Here is an 18,239-nt window from a genome sequence, read left to right on the forward strand (position 1 = left end):
ATTAAAAATCCTCTAATGGAAATCATTTTCATCTCAGTGGTAAGAAGGGAGTAAAATTGGGGCGGAAGGGCTGCCTTTCCTCTGGGGATTATTTAGGGAAGTTACAGGTGCGGCCAGGGCAGCCTCTCAGCGACGCAGTGCTGGAATTCAATTAAAGCTGGCCAGTGTGGTCTGCCACCCTCACTGTCAAGATAATTGCTTCTTGACTCCAAGGGAAGGTGGCTGTCACCTTTGCCCCGCTGGGCTCTGCTGGGCTGCTTAAGGGAGAGGCGGCCACCCTAGCCAAGGGCCTTGCTTATCTCCCATAAAAGGTAGAGAGAAGCAGGGCAGGCCTTGGTTTCCCCATTTATGAAGGATCGGGGAGGACCAGCCAGGTTTTGTTCAGCATGGGCTGCTCCAGTTCATTTGTTTTTGGGGAGCAGTGGAGGAGAGAGTCTCTTAGAACACACACTGCTGGAATCTAGTCAGTCAGCCATGCCTACCACATGGAAGCAGATTTCCATGGGGAAGGCAGACCCGAAGAGTCTCTTCCTTGGGGGCGACAAGCCCTCAGCTGCTGGGAACCACATTATTGGAGTGGCCTTATTGAGAATTCCAAGCATCCTGAGTCCCAAAAGGGGCCATCCAGCTTGCAGGAGGCATTAATGAAGACCCTGGGAGTTGACCACTGGCCGGCGGTGGTCAGGAGTGGGGGATGGGGTGGAAGGAGAGTGGAGATCGGCTTCCCTTGTCCACTGATGATCAGGTCTTCGTTCCCTGAGAACTGTTGGCAGATGAGATGGTGTAAGGCCATTGGTTTGATCTTTTTCTCTGGGGTGGGAGGGAGAAGAAGAGAGAGAGTGATATCATCACAAACTAAAGGTTCATGGCAGCTGTAAGTCTGGTGTTCACTCCAGGGGTGGACGAGCTGTCTGATCGCAGTGGTTGGATTTCCCATGATGATGGTACAGAGGCCGCCGCCACCAGGCAGCGGTGGTGCAGAGGTGGTGCTGGAGTCCGGTCCTGGCTCTGGCAGCCACTGGATTCTTCCAGCCCTTAGAACCTGTTCTCTCTCTCTGAATGGTGGTGGCGAGCAGTACAAGCTATTATTAAGCCCGGAAAAAGCTTAGATCTGTGTAGAGCCCTGGGGACCACTGAACTGTGTGAAAAGAAATAATTGGAGCCCTGGGCTGGCTCCATCCCCGAGGGAGGATGTGTTTGTCATGAATTGTGTGAGGACCCTTGTCTTTGCTTGCTGCTTATGGGAGCTCAGGGCCAGGAGTTCGAGGTTAACCCAAATAAATCATCGGGAGCCTTGGAAACGAAGCATTCTCTCTGCTGCCTCTTGTGAGTGGACGCATTATCTCCGGGGCTCCGGTGCTGAGGATGAGGACCTGCATGTGCCCCAGAGGACCTATCGGTGATGTGTTTGTGTTCTGACATGAAGAGCTCAGGAAGAAGAAGCAAAAAGATATGAAGGGCTTAAGTTCCAGACTCCCTGCACACACACACACACACACACACACACGCACGCACGCACGCACGCACTCACCCCAGCCTCCACTTTTGGAGGTTAAGGGAAGCCTGCTGGACTTCCTTTAAGATCATGGATGGAGAAAGGCCTGTCCCGGGAGAAATCCAGGAAGGTGGAGACAGCTGGCTTCAGATTGTTTGTAGGTGGCCATTCCTGCTCCTCAGAGAAAGCCCCCAGTCAGGGGAAGAAAACAAACCTGTCATCCTCCCACTGGGACCTGGGCTGAGTTGGAGTCCCTCATGCCCTAAAGACAGGATGTGTGGCAGGGGAGAGAGAAACAGCTTGAGGGTAACTGTGACAGGCGTCTCCCTCCTAGGGCTGGAACACGGATGGATTAACAGTCACTGCAGGCTGACCCTAGCCAGTAGGGTCAGTGTTGTCAGAGCCTGGCTGTACACAGAGGCAGAAGAGAGACTTGTCTGCATGGAAGATCTACCTGTCTTCGATACAAAGTCAGAGGATTATCCTGCCAGTCTTGGAAGCCATTGTTTGCTGAGCAGCTACTGCGGCTGCTTCTGCCCCAGGATTCTGATGCTGGCTCGTGTCCTGGGGGGTGCTGAGCTGGCTCCTTCCTTTGCTGATGCGTCCTATTCCCAGGAACCCATCTAGCCGCCTCTCTGCTCGGGCCTCAGAGATCAGCGATCATCAGTTACCTTTGTGCAGGGCTCTCTGTGGATTTATTTTCCCTGCTTGCCACTTATACACTTCTCCAGCATTTTGTGTGTTCATCCAGAAAATGGGTACAGGAAATATGCCAGGACTAAGAGGTGCTGGCACGGTCAAGCAAGACAGGGGCTCCGTCTTTCTGGAACTCACAAGTTGCCAAGCCTGCATGAATGGCTTTAAGGAGCATCCATTTCTCGAGGTGTGACCCTGGGATGGCCGGATGACAGTCAGTAGCTCCAGTCTCCTGGAGAGGTCAGCTGACCTGCGGGGGGACTCATGGTGGATACAGGCTAGAGCAGGAAGCCTCACCTGGAACTCTCTTGCTCCTCCAGAGTCTGAGCTGTTAGAACTCTTAGAAATGACAGACCCCACGTTCTGACCCGGAGGTGGACAGCATCCCCAAGAAGTGGCATTGGAGGTCTCCCTTGAGTACCAGCAGTCCATGAGCTCTGGGTTGAGACCCAGAATCATTCATGGGAAGAGCTCGCCTCATCTGCCTCCAGTGGAGCTGAGTCTTGGGAGCCATCTTGCCCTTCCTCCTTCCGTGTCTTCCTTGAGGTCTTTTTTGGCTCTGCGTTGTGAAACTGGACTTTGTACTTTCGTCTTCGCTCTCTGGGGATTTTACTGGATCATTGCCAGCAACAGAATCCAGGAGCTTCCTAGCAATGGGCTTAGAAGTAGAGTGGGACCCACGAGAGACTTGACTGCACCCGGAATCTGGATGAGGTCACGCAGTCCAACCACAACAGGAAATGCTAAGTGGCTCCCCAGGAAGACAAGTTGATTTCTTCAGAACATTTCTTTTAAGCCAGGTGCTTGTGGTTCACCCCTGTCATCCTAGCTACTCAGGTTGCTGAGATTGGAGGATTGTGGTTCAAAGCCAGTCCTGGCACGAAGGTCCATGAGAGTCTATCGCTGATAGACCAGCAAAGCCAGAAGTAAAGTTATAGCTCAAGTAGTCGAGTGCTAGCCTTGAATGAAAAAGCCAAGAGATAGTGCCTAGGCCCTGAGTTCAAGCCTTAATACTTGCGTGCGTGCACGCACGCACACATACCCACTTTTTAATGGTGAGCATGTATTTGTGCAAGAAGACATTTCTTAATTAGGCTTTCTTTAAAAGAGGAGCATTGCAATTAAGCCCCTAGTGAGCAGAGTCTGGGCTCCTTGGCCCAAAATGTGCAGGGTACCTAGGGCTCTGGTAATGCCAGCTCCTGAAGCTACCATGGCTCAGCTTGGCCTTTTTTGGCAGATGAAGTCCATGCCCACCACCAGCCTCAGTGAGGTGCTTAGAGTGGGTACCAGTGGCTCCCTGCTGGTCTTGAATGCTCATCTCAGAGTGGAGAGATGGAGCCCTTTGGGACTGGGAGCCCCAAAGGGCTAACTTGGTGCGGGATGGGGGAAGGGCAGTCCCTCAGTCAGGATGGGGTCTTTGCTGTCTGTTACCCCATCAACTCCTCTTGCCTGGATTGCTTCTGAGGAACACCTACTTCAGGTGGGAGTTGTCACATTTGAATCCGGATCCCACTTCTTTAGCTGAGTAATCCATCTCTCCGGAAAGCAGGCAGGCATCCGTTGAGTCTTGGATACCTTCTCTTGGTGCTTGTTAGGAAGAAGGTTGTGTGCAGAAGTAGAGACCAGCATGTCCCATGATGCCACGCTTCCAGGCACAGGCTTGGCCATCACTGGGGCATTCTGAGACATTCTGATCCTAGAGGCTTAGGAGCCCTGAAGCCTGTGGAGGGAAGGGATGTCAGATTGTTAGAACAGCTGGGAACCCTTGGTAACCCCCAAAGATTCTAGCCACCATCCTGAGAGTGAGTGCTCCTTTGTCGGATTCCTCTGCTGTCAGTGTTTAAGGCTCAGGAGGCTGATTTGTACCAGCCCAAGGCCACCTGGCCAATAAGGACCAGAGCTGGGACTCAGCCCCTGTTCTTTCCGGTCCCGAAGGGTCTGCTCTTCCCGATGCCCCGTTTTCCACTCTGACTGGCCCTGGGCTCATCTTGCTTCTGACATTTTCCTGCTAATGGCTTGCCCTGCCCCAACTCTTCAAGCCAACCCTGGGGTTGGGGACATCTGTTCTGGCTGGAGGCAGGTGGGTGGGGTGCTTGAAGACACAAATCCTGTGTCTGAATTGCTCTCTGCCCTTGGACTTTGAGCAAGCCGTGCCTGTGGGCTGAGCTGGGGGCATGGTCTGGGGGTGCATTTCCCCCTGCTTCTGCCCTGCTCCCTGATGGAGGGGGAGGGGAGGGAGGGGTCACCTTTGTCCTCACCACCACCTTCACCACAGCAGCAGCAGCTCCAGGCCCAGCACCTGTCCCACGCCACGCACGGCCCCCCGGTCCAGCTGCCACCCCACCCGTCAGGCCTCCAGCCTCCTGGGATACCCCCGGTGACTGGGGGCAGTGCCGGGCTGCTGGCCCTCGGCGCCCTGGGCAGCCAGGCCCATCTTGCCGTGAAGGATGAGAAGAGCCATCATGAACTGGACCACAGAGGTGAGGCTCAAGGGTGGGGCAGGGCTGGGAGGGGATTGGGAGGCCAGGTGTGCACCAGGGGAACAAAGTACATGCTGCTGCCAGAAGTTAGCTAGAGACTGGGAGCCATTTACTGATCTGAGGATCGCGGTTCAAAGCCAGCCCAGGCAAGGAAGTCTGGAGCGCTCCAATTCACCACCAAAAAGCTGGAAGTGGCGCTGTGGCTCACGTGGTAGAGTAGTACCAGCCTTGAGCAAAGAAGTTTAGGGACAAGGCCTAGGCCCGGAGTTCAAGCCTCAGGACCAGCACACACGCATGCGTGAATGCATGCGCTTGCACACGTGCGCATGCCCCCCCCCCACACACACACGGGAGGAGTCAATGCCAGCCTCTCAAGTCCTGCCCTCTAGAAAATGCCCTCACCCATCTTGAGGGTCAGGTTTTTCTAAGTATGTAGTTCTCACTAGCATAGAAAGGACAAGTTAGCAGTTTCTGCCTTTGGTTTGAGGTGCCTTGTGCATGCTGGCATGCTTGTGACAGCGATGAGCTAGCCCTCCCATGGGGCCCAGGACACCACAGGAGTTCAGATTGGGGTGGGGGGCTGCTGCATGTAGAAGACAGAGGACCTGGCTCACTGCAAGACTGCACAGGCTGACACTGTGGAGCCCTGGGCAAGAGGCTTGGGGCGGAGCCCGCCTGCCCTGAGCAGGAGCTGGTGGGCAAGCTTTGTGTCCCATGGTGTCCCTGGGCCACGGGCGAGGAGGTGTGGGCTCATGTGTAGTTGAGCAGATAATCAGAGATTCCAGCTTCTGGGGGCTTCTTGGCAAAGAAACAGAATGGTGGTAATTCAGAAGAGGAAAACAAAATCCACCCCCAAATTCTGTCCCTTTTTTTTGGGGGGGGGCAGGTAGGAGCAAAAATGTTCTTAACTCCTAGTTCTCACTCTGGGCACTGGAATGGGGGCCGTGCTGGAATCTAGGGGTGTGCTAGAACCAAGGTGCACTACAACTGGGGTGGTTAAGATCCATAGAGAGCCGTTGTCACCTGGTAGTGGCAGAGACATTGCCTTCTGCCCCATTGACATGTTAGCAAATCACAAAACCAGCTGTGCTAAAACTGACCTCTGACCTCTGCCTGTTCTTCCTCTTTTTCCCCTGGGGATCGGACCCTCCTGCTGCTCTCTTCGATTCTTTCCCCAAAGAGAGAGACTCGAGCGCGGTGAGTGTGTGGTTCTGGGCCCTGTGGGGTGGGCTTGGGCGCAGGTTGAGATCTGGCTCTCAGCTGTGGGCTGGTATCAGCCTGTGGGTCCACAGCCAGCCTCAGGGTCAATAGGGTGGAGACTGGTCCTCTGTTCTGCTCTGTGGATCGAAGCTGAACTCTGTGATGTTGGTTTATGTCTTCTCAGAACTACTTCGCTTGTCTGTTGGCCGTGGTGGGAGGGGGCTGGTTATGGTCACCTGTTGAGCATGGGCCTTTATTATGGAAGTGCTCTAGGCATTTGTCACAGGAAGAGCTTGGCTAAGTGATCCCAGATTCCGTGTCCTAGGAAATGACCAGCTGACCAGCCCTGCCTCTTCCAAAGGACTTTGTGGAACCACTGGGGCTGAGCCAGAGTTAAGGACCCCAGGTTCCCCCCACCCCTGGCTGCGGCTCTTCCCTACCCTGCAAGGTGGATGCCTGACTACCTTCTGGTCCTGAATCCTTTTCCTTCAGAGGCCCCAGGTTTCTTTCTCCCTGCTCTGAGCTTTTACTTGGCTTAAGAAAGTGCTCACCAGTAGGCATTAAAGCCAGGCCACCCATGTGTCTGCCAAGCTCTGAGATTTGTTGTAAATCTTTCTGATCGCATGGTGGCTCCAAGGTGGTTATGTACCAGCGTGGTGGAGTCTGGATAAGAAAATCCTCCAGCTATTAGCAGAGCTGTTCTTCCTCATTGCTGTCCTTGTATCTGGGGCCATCTAATCTGCTAGGATGGCTTTGCTTATTACCTCTGTGTTATGTGGGACTTGGAAGGTCAGTTAGCTAACCATCCAGACAGCAGCCTTCATCCTATTTGCCCTCCCTTCCCCGCCCTCCCTCCTCCGGGGCTAAGGTTTTAAATCTCCCCATTAGCAACAAGGCTGCTGTAACTCTTCACCTTGCCTATGGGATCAGAAATCCAGGTCTCTTGTTTGGACCCAGGAAGGGCTAGGTATTGAAGAACTGAATAGGAAGCTGAGAAATCAATCATAAAGTGGCTTTTTTTTTTTGGAGGTGTTAGAGAGGAAGTTTGTCCAGATAGCAGTGAGTCTGATTTGGACTTTTAGCGTAGCTCTGGCCCCAACTTTGCGAGATAGGTCGCTCTCTTGGCCTCTCTGTTTCTGTATGTGAACTGTGGGAATTAACCCTGCCCAGCTGGCTTTGTTCAGAAAGAACCCCACCATATCCCCCAAACAGGACTCAGTCCCACAGGTGAGTGGGCATTTGAACCCCAGAAGCCTCTGTGTCTTTCATAGCATCCTCATTTCAGTTTGTTTTTGGCTTTGAGCCCTGGCTGATGAAGGCTAGAAGCCCCTGGGGACCCCTAAGAGCTAAGTCACCAACATTCATGAAGGGCACAGCCCAGAGCAGAGGGGGACAACAAGAAAAGAGCTACTGGAGGATGAATAGGGATGAATCCGACCAACCTGAGGCCAGGGCCGGCAGGAAGGCTGGGCTGGGCCTTCAGGGCTGGAGCTGGAGATTCTGTGGGGGTGGGAGCGGGAAGGGGGAGGTGATGGCGATGGTGGTGTTGGCTGGTGTAGACTAGAATAATCAGCCTTTGGAAATCAGGTTGTCAACAGATGAGCTGAGAGCAGGAAGGACAGAGCAGGAGGGAGACGGGTGGATGGGCTGGAAGCCATCCCAGAGGGGTGAGTCTGGAGTCCAATTAGAGGTGGCTTCATTCATATTTCCTTGCGTAGCCCAAGCAATAAAAAATACTTAGTTTTTTGGCCGCCTGCCAGCCAGAGGCGGGCTGGATCGATGCCGCTAAATGCCTGACACGGCTCTCCGGTAGCAGGGAGGGTTTTCAGCCTGACTGCATGAGAAGAAAGAGCTTACTGTGCTGCTGCTGCACACCCCTCCCCCTTTTCCCTGCCTTCCCCTCCCCTCCCATCTCCCCACCCCCCTTTGCCTGCGAGGGGCAGGCAGCCTGGGGGCTGGAAGCATTTCTGCTAAGCACGAGGTGGCCACCCCCCGTTGGAGGAAATGAAATGAAATGACGGTGATTTTTCTGCGGGTGCTTGCAGCAGCTAATTGAATTGCGGCTGTGTGCCATCCTCTCTCTCTCTCTCTCTCTCTCTCTCTCCTATCTCTCTCTCTCTCATGCACAGCTTTGGGCAAGGTTGAGCTGTAGTCCCATTACCTCCATCTTTTCTTCAAGGCTTGATAACTCTGCCATTTTAATTTGCTGCGGGCAGAAACTTGGCAGAGAAGGGCTGCCCAGAAACGGGCTTAAGAAAGGAAATTAAGTTCTGTGGCTGGCTCCTGCCCCAGTCCCGTCCCCTCCCCTCCCCTCCCTCCCTCTCTCCCCCACACCGCCCACTGGCTTGTCCAGCATGCTCCTTCCCTGAGCCACCTGCCTGGTAAAATGGGGGAAGGTGGGGGGGGGAGGGTGGAGGCAGTGACTTTGCCCTCAGCACTGTTTTCTTCTGAACCGTTATTTCACCGTGCATCTCTGCTCTGCTAGGCCCAGGGACCCACTGGCCTTTTCCATCCCTGTAGCTAGACTCAAAGCTCATGGAGGGTAGGGACCAGGTCTTGCTCATTCCATTCCCCCTGGCATGCAGAACCCGGCCCAACTCAAGGCAGATGCTCTGGGAATGGAGGGCGCTGAGGAATTGATGGTCTCCTAGAGAGGAGACTCGAGTTGGCACCTAAGTGGCACTGTTGGTCAAGCTCACAGCCCTCTGCTTAGGGACAGTTGATGCCCAGTTCTCCTGGCCATAACGCTGGCCTCTGCCATTGGTCCATTGTCTCCTGTCCATCTCCCTCCATCCCTCGCCCCGCCCCTCACTCCAGGTCTGACCCATTGAATCCTTTAGGCCTTTGACCCTGGTTTACATCAGCTGACTTCCCTTCCTCGGGCTTTCCTGTCTGAGTAGGAAAGGCTCTGATGCACTGTGGGGAAGCGGGGTGGGCATTGAAGGTCTCGTTGGCAGCAGCTGGTGCCCACTGTCCTGACTCTGAATTCCTGCACCGCTTGAGACCTGGGGCTCCAACCCATCTTTTATTTAAGATACTTGAACTCCCGCATCCCTGCTTTGAGCATAGAAGTGTCACAGTGCACACAGGCGATGCCCACTTGCGTCCATGCTGTGCCCCACGGGGGGCCGTGAAGCAGCCAGCACCCTGGGGTTATTCCACGGCAGCCTTCTTGCTAGAGAAGGCGGAGGGGGGGGGTGTGTGTGCTCTCTGGAACCCTCCCCGCCTCCAGGGCCCAGGCTACAAAGCTAGGGCAGGGCTCCCCAGTGAGGCCATGAATGATGGGCCAGGCCTAAGTCCCAGGAGAGAGACGACCCCCACACCGCTTTGTTCCTCTGTGTTTTCCTGCCACCTGCATCAGGTTGCTTTGTCATGTGACCCCTCCGTGGGAGGTTTTGACCCCATATCCTCTGTTCGCTTTCAGAATAACTCGGTGTCGCCCTCAGAAAGTCTCCGGGCCAGCGAGAAGCACCGGGGCTCTGCTGACTACAGCATGGAAGCCAAGAAAAGGAAAGCCGAGGAGAAGGACAGCTTGAGCCGATACGTATGTCTGGCCTGGGCCACCTGGGCTGGGTAGGGTGACGTGGGGGCCCAAAGTGTGGCTGAGCTGTGGCCCTAGCTCGGGGGGGGGGGTGGGGGGGAGATTACGCTGTGGGCAGAGACTAAAGCTCGTATGGGCTGGGCCCCAGGGAGTTCACACTCACTGAGGAGAGGGGGTAGATGGGGTGTCCTGACCTCTGTCAGGTCTGGGGATCTTCCTTGGGATCTCCCAGAATCCCAGCCAGCTCCAAGAGAGCCCCAGGCACTCCATAGGTTGCCCCAGACATCAGCCACTCAGCCCTGGGCTTTTATATTTTTGGTGCTGATCCTGGGGCTTGAACTTAGGACCGGAGTGCTATTCCTGAGGGTGGGTTTGTTTGTTCGTTTCTGCCCGTGGCTAGGGCGCTACCACTTAAGTCACAGCTCCTCTGCCCCATTTTGGGTGGTTTATTGGAGATAAGGAGTCCCACTGACTTTCCTGCCCTGAGTGGCTTGAAATCTCTTATCAGATCTTAGCCTCCCTAGTAACTAGGATTATAGGCACGAGCCACCAGTGCTTGACTGAATGTGCACAGGATGCATGTTAAATACTTAGGTGTGTGTGCTGACATGTACTGGGGCTTGAACTCAGGAAGGGCCTGGGCACTGCCGCTTAGCTTTCTCACTCACAGCTGGCATTTGACCACATGAGCCCCAGCTCTACCCAGCCACGGCCATGGTAATGTGATGTTCTAGCATGGGGGCCCTAGCAAGTCATGGCCAAGCTGAGTTAGGGGAACAGCTGTGCACTCAGGAGCCTGGCCCCAAGTCCCAGGGGCCACTTGACTGCCCCGTGGCCCTGGGCTCGGATGGAGTGGTGAGATTGCTTCGTGGTGGGCAATAGAGACACAAAGGGGTGAGATGTGGGGGTACAGTGATAGATGGGTGTCTGTAAGGCTGTCCAGTGAGCATGGGGGCAGGGAAAGTTCTAGATCTCTGGAAGTTGGGCTTAGAAGCAGCTTGAGAGCATGAAGGAGGCATTGATGGGGAGGTCGGGCCTCACTGGCCCGCTGGCCGCTCTCTTGGTTGTAGGACAGTGATGGGGACAAGAGTGACGATCTGGTGGTGGATGTCTCGAATGAGGTAAGATGTCCCTGGTGCTGGCTGCTGGTTGGGGTAGCCTGTGGTGGTTCCTTTTGGTACCCAGCAGGGCTTTGCCCCTGTGGTTGGTGAGTGTAGGTACTAGGAAAAGCTTGGGAGAGGTGTCTCCTGTTCTGAAGAGTCCACTGCCCTCCTGTGCCCAGCAGGGCGGAGGTCTCCTATAGGAAGCCCAGCCCCTCCCAGCCTGTTAGTCTTTGTGTTTGAACTTGGATGGGTCACTGACCCCATCCTAGGCTCTTAGTCCCCTCTCATCTGTCAGTCAAGCTTTTTCCCACCATCCATCCCTTCTCCATTCCTGTTCCTGGGGCAGAGGGATCTTGAGCATGCCCTGGGCTTTCCGAACTTCCCTGCGTGGCTGTGTTTACAGGACCCTGCCACACCCCGGGTCAGCCCCGCACACTCTCCTCCCGAGAACGGCCTGGACAAGGCCCGGGGCCTAAAGAAGGACGCCCCTGCCAGCCCTGCCTCGGTGGCCTCCTCCAGCAGCACGCCGTCCTCCAAGACCAAAGAACTTGGTCATGTAGGTGGGGAGGGAAAGGAAGGGAAGGCATGGGGGGGGGGAGGTGGGGGAGAGGGGAGGGAAGGAAGGAAGAACAAGGCCGCAGGTACAGGCTGGGTGTAACTCCGGATCTGGGTGGATTCCACACTAGTTAGTGAACATTTCTTTTTTTCTTTTTTGGGGGGGTCAGTCATGGGGCTTGAACTCTGGGCCTGGGCGCTGTCCCTCAGCTCTTCTGCTCAAGGCTAGCTAGCTCTCTACCACTTGAGCTATAACACCACTTTGGGTTTTCTGAGTGGTTTCTTGGAGATAAGAGTCTCACAGACTTTCCTACCCGGGCTGGCTTTGAACCATAGTCCTCAGATCTCAGCCTCCCGAGTAGCTAGGATTACAAGCGTGAACCACGGGCGCTGGCTTAGTTAGTGAATATTTCTGAGCCTCAGTGGCTACGTCTAAAACTAGGAGTCTCCGCCAAACAGGAGCCATAAAAGGTCCTGAAGTGGGGCCAGCTCAGGCTACCTGGGGGTCCAGGTTTCCTGGGGGACCAGGTGGGATGGTATGCACCCCAGCCCTTGGAAGAAATGGTCCCTGTTGCTCCCTTCCTCAGAATGACAAGTCCTCCACTCCCGGGCTCAAGTCCAGTACGCCAACGCCAAGAAACGATGCCCCCACGCCAGGCACCAGCACGACCCCGGGGCTCCGGGCCATGCCCGGTAAACCTCCAGGCATGGACCCCATAGGTATAATGGGTAGGCACCGCACGGCCGGGCTGACTTGGGTGGAGCGGGAAGGGAGAAACCCAGTGCAGGCTAGAGCCGTAGGATTGGCCCAGGGCACGGGGGAGGGCAGCCGAGCTGGGGCCCTGGCGGATGGAGAGGAGAGACATCATCAGATGCCTCAGACAGGCCAGGCACCCCAGGCTATGGCTGTGAATAATCCACCTCTAGACATCCCCACCCTGCTTTGCAGCCTGGGCTCCACGGGCAGGGACCCAGTGGGGTGGGGTGGGAGTCATTGCCTGAGAGAAGTGGCAGCCTTAGGGGGTACAGTTATGGGCCCCTTCCTCGCCCTCCCGCTGATTTCTCCCTCCCCCCCCCAGCCTCTGCCCTGCGCGCCCCCATCTCCATCACCGGCTCCTACGCCGCCCCCTTTGCCATGATGAGCCACCACGAGATGAACGGCTCCCTCACCAGCCCCAGTGCCTACGCCAGCCTCCACAACATCCCACCCCAGATGAGTGCGGCCGCCGCTGCCGCCGCTGCCTATGGCCGGTCACCAATGGTGAGCTTTGGAGCTGTACGTAGACCTTTTGGCTCCTTTTTTGGAGGGGGGAGAGGGGATTGGATGGAGAGTTCCGAGCTTGGTGGGGTTAGACAGGGGGTCTGTGGTGGGGTCAGATGGTCCACGCATGTTGACAGGGTCCTTGGGAAGGTGGGCCAGATTGATATCCTTCTGGGAGGAGTTTTATCTGAGTCCAGACTTGGCCAGAAGGGCAGACAAGAGGGGATGGCCGCCCTGCATCCTCCTGCCGGTTTCTGGAGGTCCATGTGCAAGGCCGCCTCCCAGTGCCCCTCCTGCTTGGCTCTGCTTGGCAGATGCATCAGTAACTGGATAACCATTAGAGTTGGGGCTGGTGGGAGGCCCCTTCCCAGGACAGTTTCTCCCCAAGCTTTCTATATCAAGGGGAGTCCCCACTCCAGGGTGGCTGGGCAGATACCAAGTCAGAGCTGGGGGTCTGGATTGCCCCCCTACCCAGTCCCTGCCACCATTTAGAGCAGGGGGCTTGGAGTATTCCAACCAGTGCTGTGCCCAGAGGGTGGGGACGGGATGGGCTCTGTGGGGGCTTACTGAGGGCCCCTTGACTTTCCTTGCAGGTTGGTTTCGACCCTCACCCCCCCATGCGGGCCACGGGCCTGCCTTCCAGCCTCGCCACTATTCCCGGAGGGAAACCGTAAGCCTGGCTTTCTTGTCTGTGGGGCAGCAGAGAGGAGCCTCCCCCCACCCTCCGCCATTCCCCTCACCATGGGCTTCATCCCTTGGGACAGTGCCTGGCCCTGGAGGGGTGCAGTCATGATCAGCTCGGGGAGCCCCAAGTCCCTGCTTATTGATTGCGGGGGGAAAAAGGTGGGCCCAAAGTTGCTGCCTGTGGACAGACCCACGGCTGTACAAGTCACAGCCCTTCCCTGCCCCCAGGGCCAGGGCTCCCTGCAGAGGGAAAAGGTTGAACATGCAGGTGGTACTCAGATAGGCGTGGAGAATCTTGACTTCATGTGGAAACCCCACTGTATCCTGCCCACACACACACACATACACACTATGCTGTCCCCCGACCCTGACAGCTGTCGGTGGGCTGGGCAGGCTGCCCTCCCTCACTCATTGGCTCCCAGGCAAGGAAGGGCTGGCACTTAGCTGGAGACTTGTCCAGGGCTAGCACGTGTGTGTGTTTAGTATATGTAACGTCTATCTATACGTTTATTATATATAATTACATAAACATATATGTATTTGTATATAACATGCATATTATTTCTATACATATAAATGGAGTGAAATTCAAGGCTGGGATGTGAAGCCATCCTTGGATGGGCTTCCAGGATTTACAGGAGTTCCACAGTGAGGGCCGCGGGGTGGGGGGGGTGGGCAGGGCAGCCGTTCAGGGCCGTGTACTGGCGCTGGGTGCCAGGGGTGACCGCCTTCCCCTTTTCAGAGCATACTCATTCCACGTGAGCGCTGATGGGCAGATCCAGCCGGTGCCCTTCCCCCACGATGCCCTGGCAGGCCCCGGCATCCCCAGGCACGCCCGGCAGATCAACACCCTGAGTCACGGGGAGGTAGTGTGCGCCGTGACCATCAGCAATCCCACCCGGCATGTCTACACGGGGGGCAAGGGCTGTGTGAAGATCTGGGACATCAGCCAGCCGGGCAGCAAGAGCCCCATCTCCCAGCTCGATTGCCTGGTGAGCGCCCCCACCCACAGCTGCAGGCAGAGCAGGGCGGGCAGCCTGGACCCCGTGAACTGGGACCACCTGGCACAGCTCTGCGTGAGCTGGGTAGTGTTGGCCACCAGTGGCCAGAGTGGGCTGTGTTTAACTCCGCGCGTCTCCCTCCAGAACAGGGACAACTACATCCGCTCATGCAAGCTGCTGCCGGACGGGCGCACACTCATCGTGGGCGGTGAAGCCAGCACGCTCACCATCTGGGACCTGGCCTCGCCCACGCCCCGCATCAAGGCCGAGCTGACCTCCTCCGCGCCCGCCTGCTATGCCCTGGCCATCAGCCCTGACGCCAAAGTCTGCTTCTCCTGCTGCAGCGACGGCAACATTGCTGTCTGGGACCTGCACAACCAGACGCTGGTCAGGTGAGGTGCGCGAGGAGGAGGTCCCCCGCCTTGTTCTGGCGGCCTGGCCCTTCTCCAGAACCATGGCTCTGCTCGAGGAGGCCCTGGGCTCAGATTGGCTTGAGTGAGGGGATCCTACAAGAGAAGAGATGGCTTTGGTTCGAGGGGTCGTGGAGGCAGAGATTGGAGGTTGTCTCCAGGAGGCTGGGGGAGAAGGCCAGAGCAAGAGAGGTGTGGGGCCTCTTCCAGAGCACAGATGTTGGCTTGGCAGTGGGGGTTCCCTGGGGCTCACTCTCCCTCCCTCGTGGCCCTGTAGGCAGTTCCAGGGCCACACGGACGGGGCCAGCTGTATAGACATCTCCCACGATGGCACAAAGCTGTGGACAGGAGGCCTAGACAACACTGTGCGCTCCTGGGACTTGCGAGAGGGTCGACAGCTGCAGCAGCACGACTTCACCTCACAGGTGTGCACCCCAGGAGATCCGTGCGCTCCCGGCCACACCGGGCCCTCACGGGGGTCCTCCACACCGGGCCCTCGTGGACCAGTCTAGGAAGGCCTCCTGGAAGGGGCCGCAGTGCTGTGGAGGAAGCGAGGCCTGGAGTTGGGCACTTGGCCTGTTTGGGGCTGGGGGGGACTTCACATCTACTTTCCTTATGGTGGGATGGAGACATTGAGGGCTCCTGCCCAGCTCTGGAGTGAGCACATTCTGCCAGCCTTGGCCCGGCCTGGACTTCAGTGAAGGCCAGGCGTCACCATTTGTTATTTTCATTTCTCACCTTTGTTTTAAGGAGGGATCGGGGTCACAGAGGCAGATGTGGTCTGGGGTCCTCTGACCCACCAGGGTGCCTAGATGATGGGATGAGGAGGGCCTGAGCCGGGCACCTGAGCATCGGGCCCCACTGCTGAGGACACTGAGCTGTGTATGTGCCCACAGATCTTCTCTCTGGGGTACTGCCCCACCGGGGAGTGGCTGGCTGTGGGCATGGAGAGCAGCAATGTGGAAGTGCTGCACCACACCAAGCCAGACAAGTACCAGCTGCACCTGCATGAGAGCTGCGTGCTGTCCCTCAAGTTTGCCTGCTGTGGTGAGCCAGCGGGACCTGGTATGGGAAGTGGGCCGGGACCCCCTGGTAGCAGCGTAGTGAGGAATCAGGAGTGATTGGCCCCGTGGATCTTGTGCATGTGTGTACACACACACACCTATCACCCCAGGGCCACTGGGCTCTCAGGACACTAGAGCCCATCCTGGGTAACTGCTCAGGTGGCTCCTGGGAGCAGGGGTGCGGGCAGGGGGCTGGAGGGCTCAGGGCCGCAGGTCTTGCCATCTTGCAGCCTGCTCCCCTTCTACCACCTGTAAAGGCACAAAGTTGGCTCTCCCTCCCTGAATCCAAGTAGGTTTATCTCTGTGGCTGAGAAGAGCACCAACTGGGGCCCTTCACGTGGTTTGGGGGAGGGAGGCGCTGGCCTGGTAACCCAGGGCCCTGCCGCGCACCCACACCTGGAGGAAGGTGCCTGCCCATTACTGTCCCCAGCTGGGATGCACTGTTTCTGATGTCTCCTGCTGGGAGTGTGAAGTGCAGGTCTTGTCTTTTCCCATCCCGGCCCTTCTGCACCTCCCCTGTATGGGAGACAAAAGCATTCTCTTGAGTGTCCACCTGTCTCACTGGTAAAAAGCAAGTGGAACACTACGGTAAGCCCCACAGCCAGCCTCAGGTACTTGTGGCAGCCAAGTCTAGGGCCTGTACTGCTGTAGAGGGCCAGGGCCGAGGCCTAAGCGGGCTCTGCTCTGTCTGCAGGCAAATGGTTCGTGAGCACTGGGAAAGACAACCTCCTCAACGCCTGGCGGACACCGTACGGGGCCAGCATCTTCCAGGTGCGCCGGCACCCCGTCCACCTGCCACCCTGCTCCCCACCCACCTGTCATCCCGCACCCCACTTCCTGCTCTTTAGGATGTAGTCCCTGGGGCTAGGGGTGGAGAGCAGACCTGCCTGGTCCCCTTCTCTGCTTACATGATGGAGACCCAGAATGGGTCATCCAGAGAGGGCTTTGGGGGTGGGGTGGGGGCTGTAGCATGACATGCTATATTTTGCTGATGGCCGCTGACCCCTAAGAGCCTCACCTGGGACCAGGAAAGCAAGGGCAAGGTCACACAAGGGCTCTCTGGGCCCTGTGGAAGGTAGGCGTGGCACCTAAGTGTCCAGAGAGGCTTCACTGCCAGACCGCCTGTTCTGATTGGTTCAGGGTGAGGAAGAACAGGAGGGGGCGTGGCTACTGACATGATTGGCGGGGGTGGGGAGCATATACCACTGCTTCCTCTCATATGCATACCCTGACACACATGTACACGCATGCTCATACAGGAGCTCCTTAGCGCTGACATGTCTGGTATCCTGTATGTCACACATGTCCCTTTCTGAGCCCGGGTATCCGTCCTGACTTACAAGGCTGACATGGAGCACCTGATGCTGCTATAGCTCAGACTGAACCTTCTTGCTTATAAACAGGGCCTGGCGATGAACTATATTCTGTTGAAATCAACCTTTTCTTCAGGGGAGCTTGAACTACAATCCCCCCTTTCCCCTCTCGTCCCTAGTTGGTTTGGTGGGGACTGGGCCCCAGGACTGAGCTGCTGCTGGGTCGTGGAGGACATGGAGAATGAATTTCTCCTCTCTCTCTGTCTCCCTCCAACAGTCGAAAGAATCCTCCTCCGTGTTGAGCTGTGACATTTCGGCAGATGACAAATACATTGTAACAGGCTCTGGTGACAAGAAGGCCACAGTTTATGAGGTCATCTACTGAACAAGGACTCTGACTCTGGGAGACACAAGCGTGGCTCTGGCAGGAACTGAAGATGCCGTGAGCGGCAAGTTTGGGGTGCGCCGGCAGGCAGAGAAGCATGCACCCCACGTGGGGCTGGGCGCCTGGCTGCAGGATTTTCTCCTCTTCCCCTTAACAGTGCTGGCAGATGCTACAAATAGATTTATTTTGGAGGCCTTGGCTCCAGTTCCCCACAGACACCCTCATGCGTCTCTGTCTCTTCCTCCCCCTTTCTACTGACCCTGGGGTCCAGGACACTGGAGCTGACCACAGTGCTGTGGGGGGGAGGGAGGAAGGGGAAGATCTTGTTCCCCATTGTACAGAGCACAGGCTTGTGAAAATGTAAATAACAGACACAGACTCCTAGTGCCGCGTGGCCGGGGGAGGGGGCGGCCTCGCCAGAAGCTCGTGCCTCCGTTGCCTGCTGTATTTGTAGCCCACTCTCATGGTGGCTTTTCTTCTCTCTCTCTCTCTCTTTCTCTCTCTCTCTCTCTCTCTCCTCTTTCTCTTTTAAAAACAGAAGTTCCCATCTCAGAAAGGTAGTTGGGGCCGGAGAGCAACGGACAGAGGGAGGCGAGTAGGGAGAAAAGTCCTGAGTTTGGGGGGCAGCCTGCCTTGATATGACTCATGGCATCCACGCATGTCCGGATGAGTGATTGACAGACAGTGCTGAGATGGGCGGGCCTGGCCGCAGCTGGGCTTTTCCTTAACATCTGTGTGCTGTCCACCTCCAGCCTCTCCGGCCTGTCTTTGTCTCTCTGTCCCCTCCCTCCCCCCGCCCTTACTCTCTTTCTCTTTGTCCCCCCACCCCCCCCACCTCTCTGTCCTGGGTCCATATTTCCCTTTGGTGCATATCCAGTCATTGTGGTAAGAGAGATGGTTCTAACAGGGCAGCCTGAAAAAGGACCACAGGAGAGAGAGAAACTTCTAGTAACTCAGCTCAGGGAGCTGCCAGAGGAAACTGCAACTGGTGCGGGTGCTTTCTTGTTTCGTTGTTGTTTTTTTTTTTTTCTTTTACTTTTTGAATAAAAAA

At 56.5% G+C, this 18,239-nt stretch overlaps 1 protein-coding gene across 13 annotated transcripts in view; it reads left to right on the top strand.

Annotated features, from left to right (window-relative positions):
* Nucleotides 1–17,705, top strand: part of Tle3 (TLE family member 3, transcriptional corepressor) — a 37,222-nt gene extending 19,517 nt beyond the window's left edge. For 2 of the 13 annotated variants that reach the window (XM_042697370.1, XM_042697377.1), the window contains exons 7-20: nt 4,467–4,671; nt 5,852–5,868; nt 9,296–9,415; nt 10,483–10,533; nt 10,919–11,071; nt 11,658–11,799; nt 12,150–12,331; nt 12,925–13,001; nt 13,758–14,007; nt 14,161–14,408; nt 14,704–14,851; nt 15,323–15,473; nt 16,185–16,261; nt 17,081–17,705. In XM_042697370.1, coding sequence (XP_042553304.1) covers nt 4,467–4,671; nt 5,852–5,868; nt 9,296–9,415; nt 10,483–10,533; nt 10,919–11,071; nt 11,658–11,799; nt 12,150–12,331; nt 12,925–13,001; nt 13,758–14,007; nt 14,161–14,408; nt 14,704–14,851; nt 15,323–15,473; nt 16,185–16,261; nt 17,081–17,188 — 1,929 coding nt within the window. In that variant the 3' untranslated portion in view covers nt 17,189–17,705. Of the gene's footprint in view, nt 1–4,466; nt 4,672–5,851; nt 5,869–9,295; nt 9,416–10,482; nt 10,534–10,918; nt 11,072–11,657; nt 11,800–12,149; nt 12,347–12,924; nt 13,002–13,757; nt 14,008–14,160; nt 14,409–14,703; nt 14,852–15,322; nt 15,474–16,184; nt 16,262–17,080 lie in introns of all 13 variants that reach the window. The other 11 variants (XM_042697369.1, XM_042697375.1, XM_042697371.1 and 8 more) reach the window with 7 other exon arrangements.
* The last annotated feature ends 534 nt before the right edge of the window (nt 17,706–18,239 follow it).

The sequence above is a fragment of the Dipodomys spectabilis genome, unplaced genomic scaffold, assembly GCF_019054845.1.
Source record: "Dipodomys spectabilis isolate Male_0828 unplaced genomic scaffold, ASM1905484v1 ptg000219l, whole genome shotgun sequence".
NCBI classification, from domain to species: Eukaryota; Metazoa; Chordata; class Mammalia; order Rodentia; family Heteromyidae; genus Dipodomys; species Dipodomys spectabilis.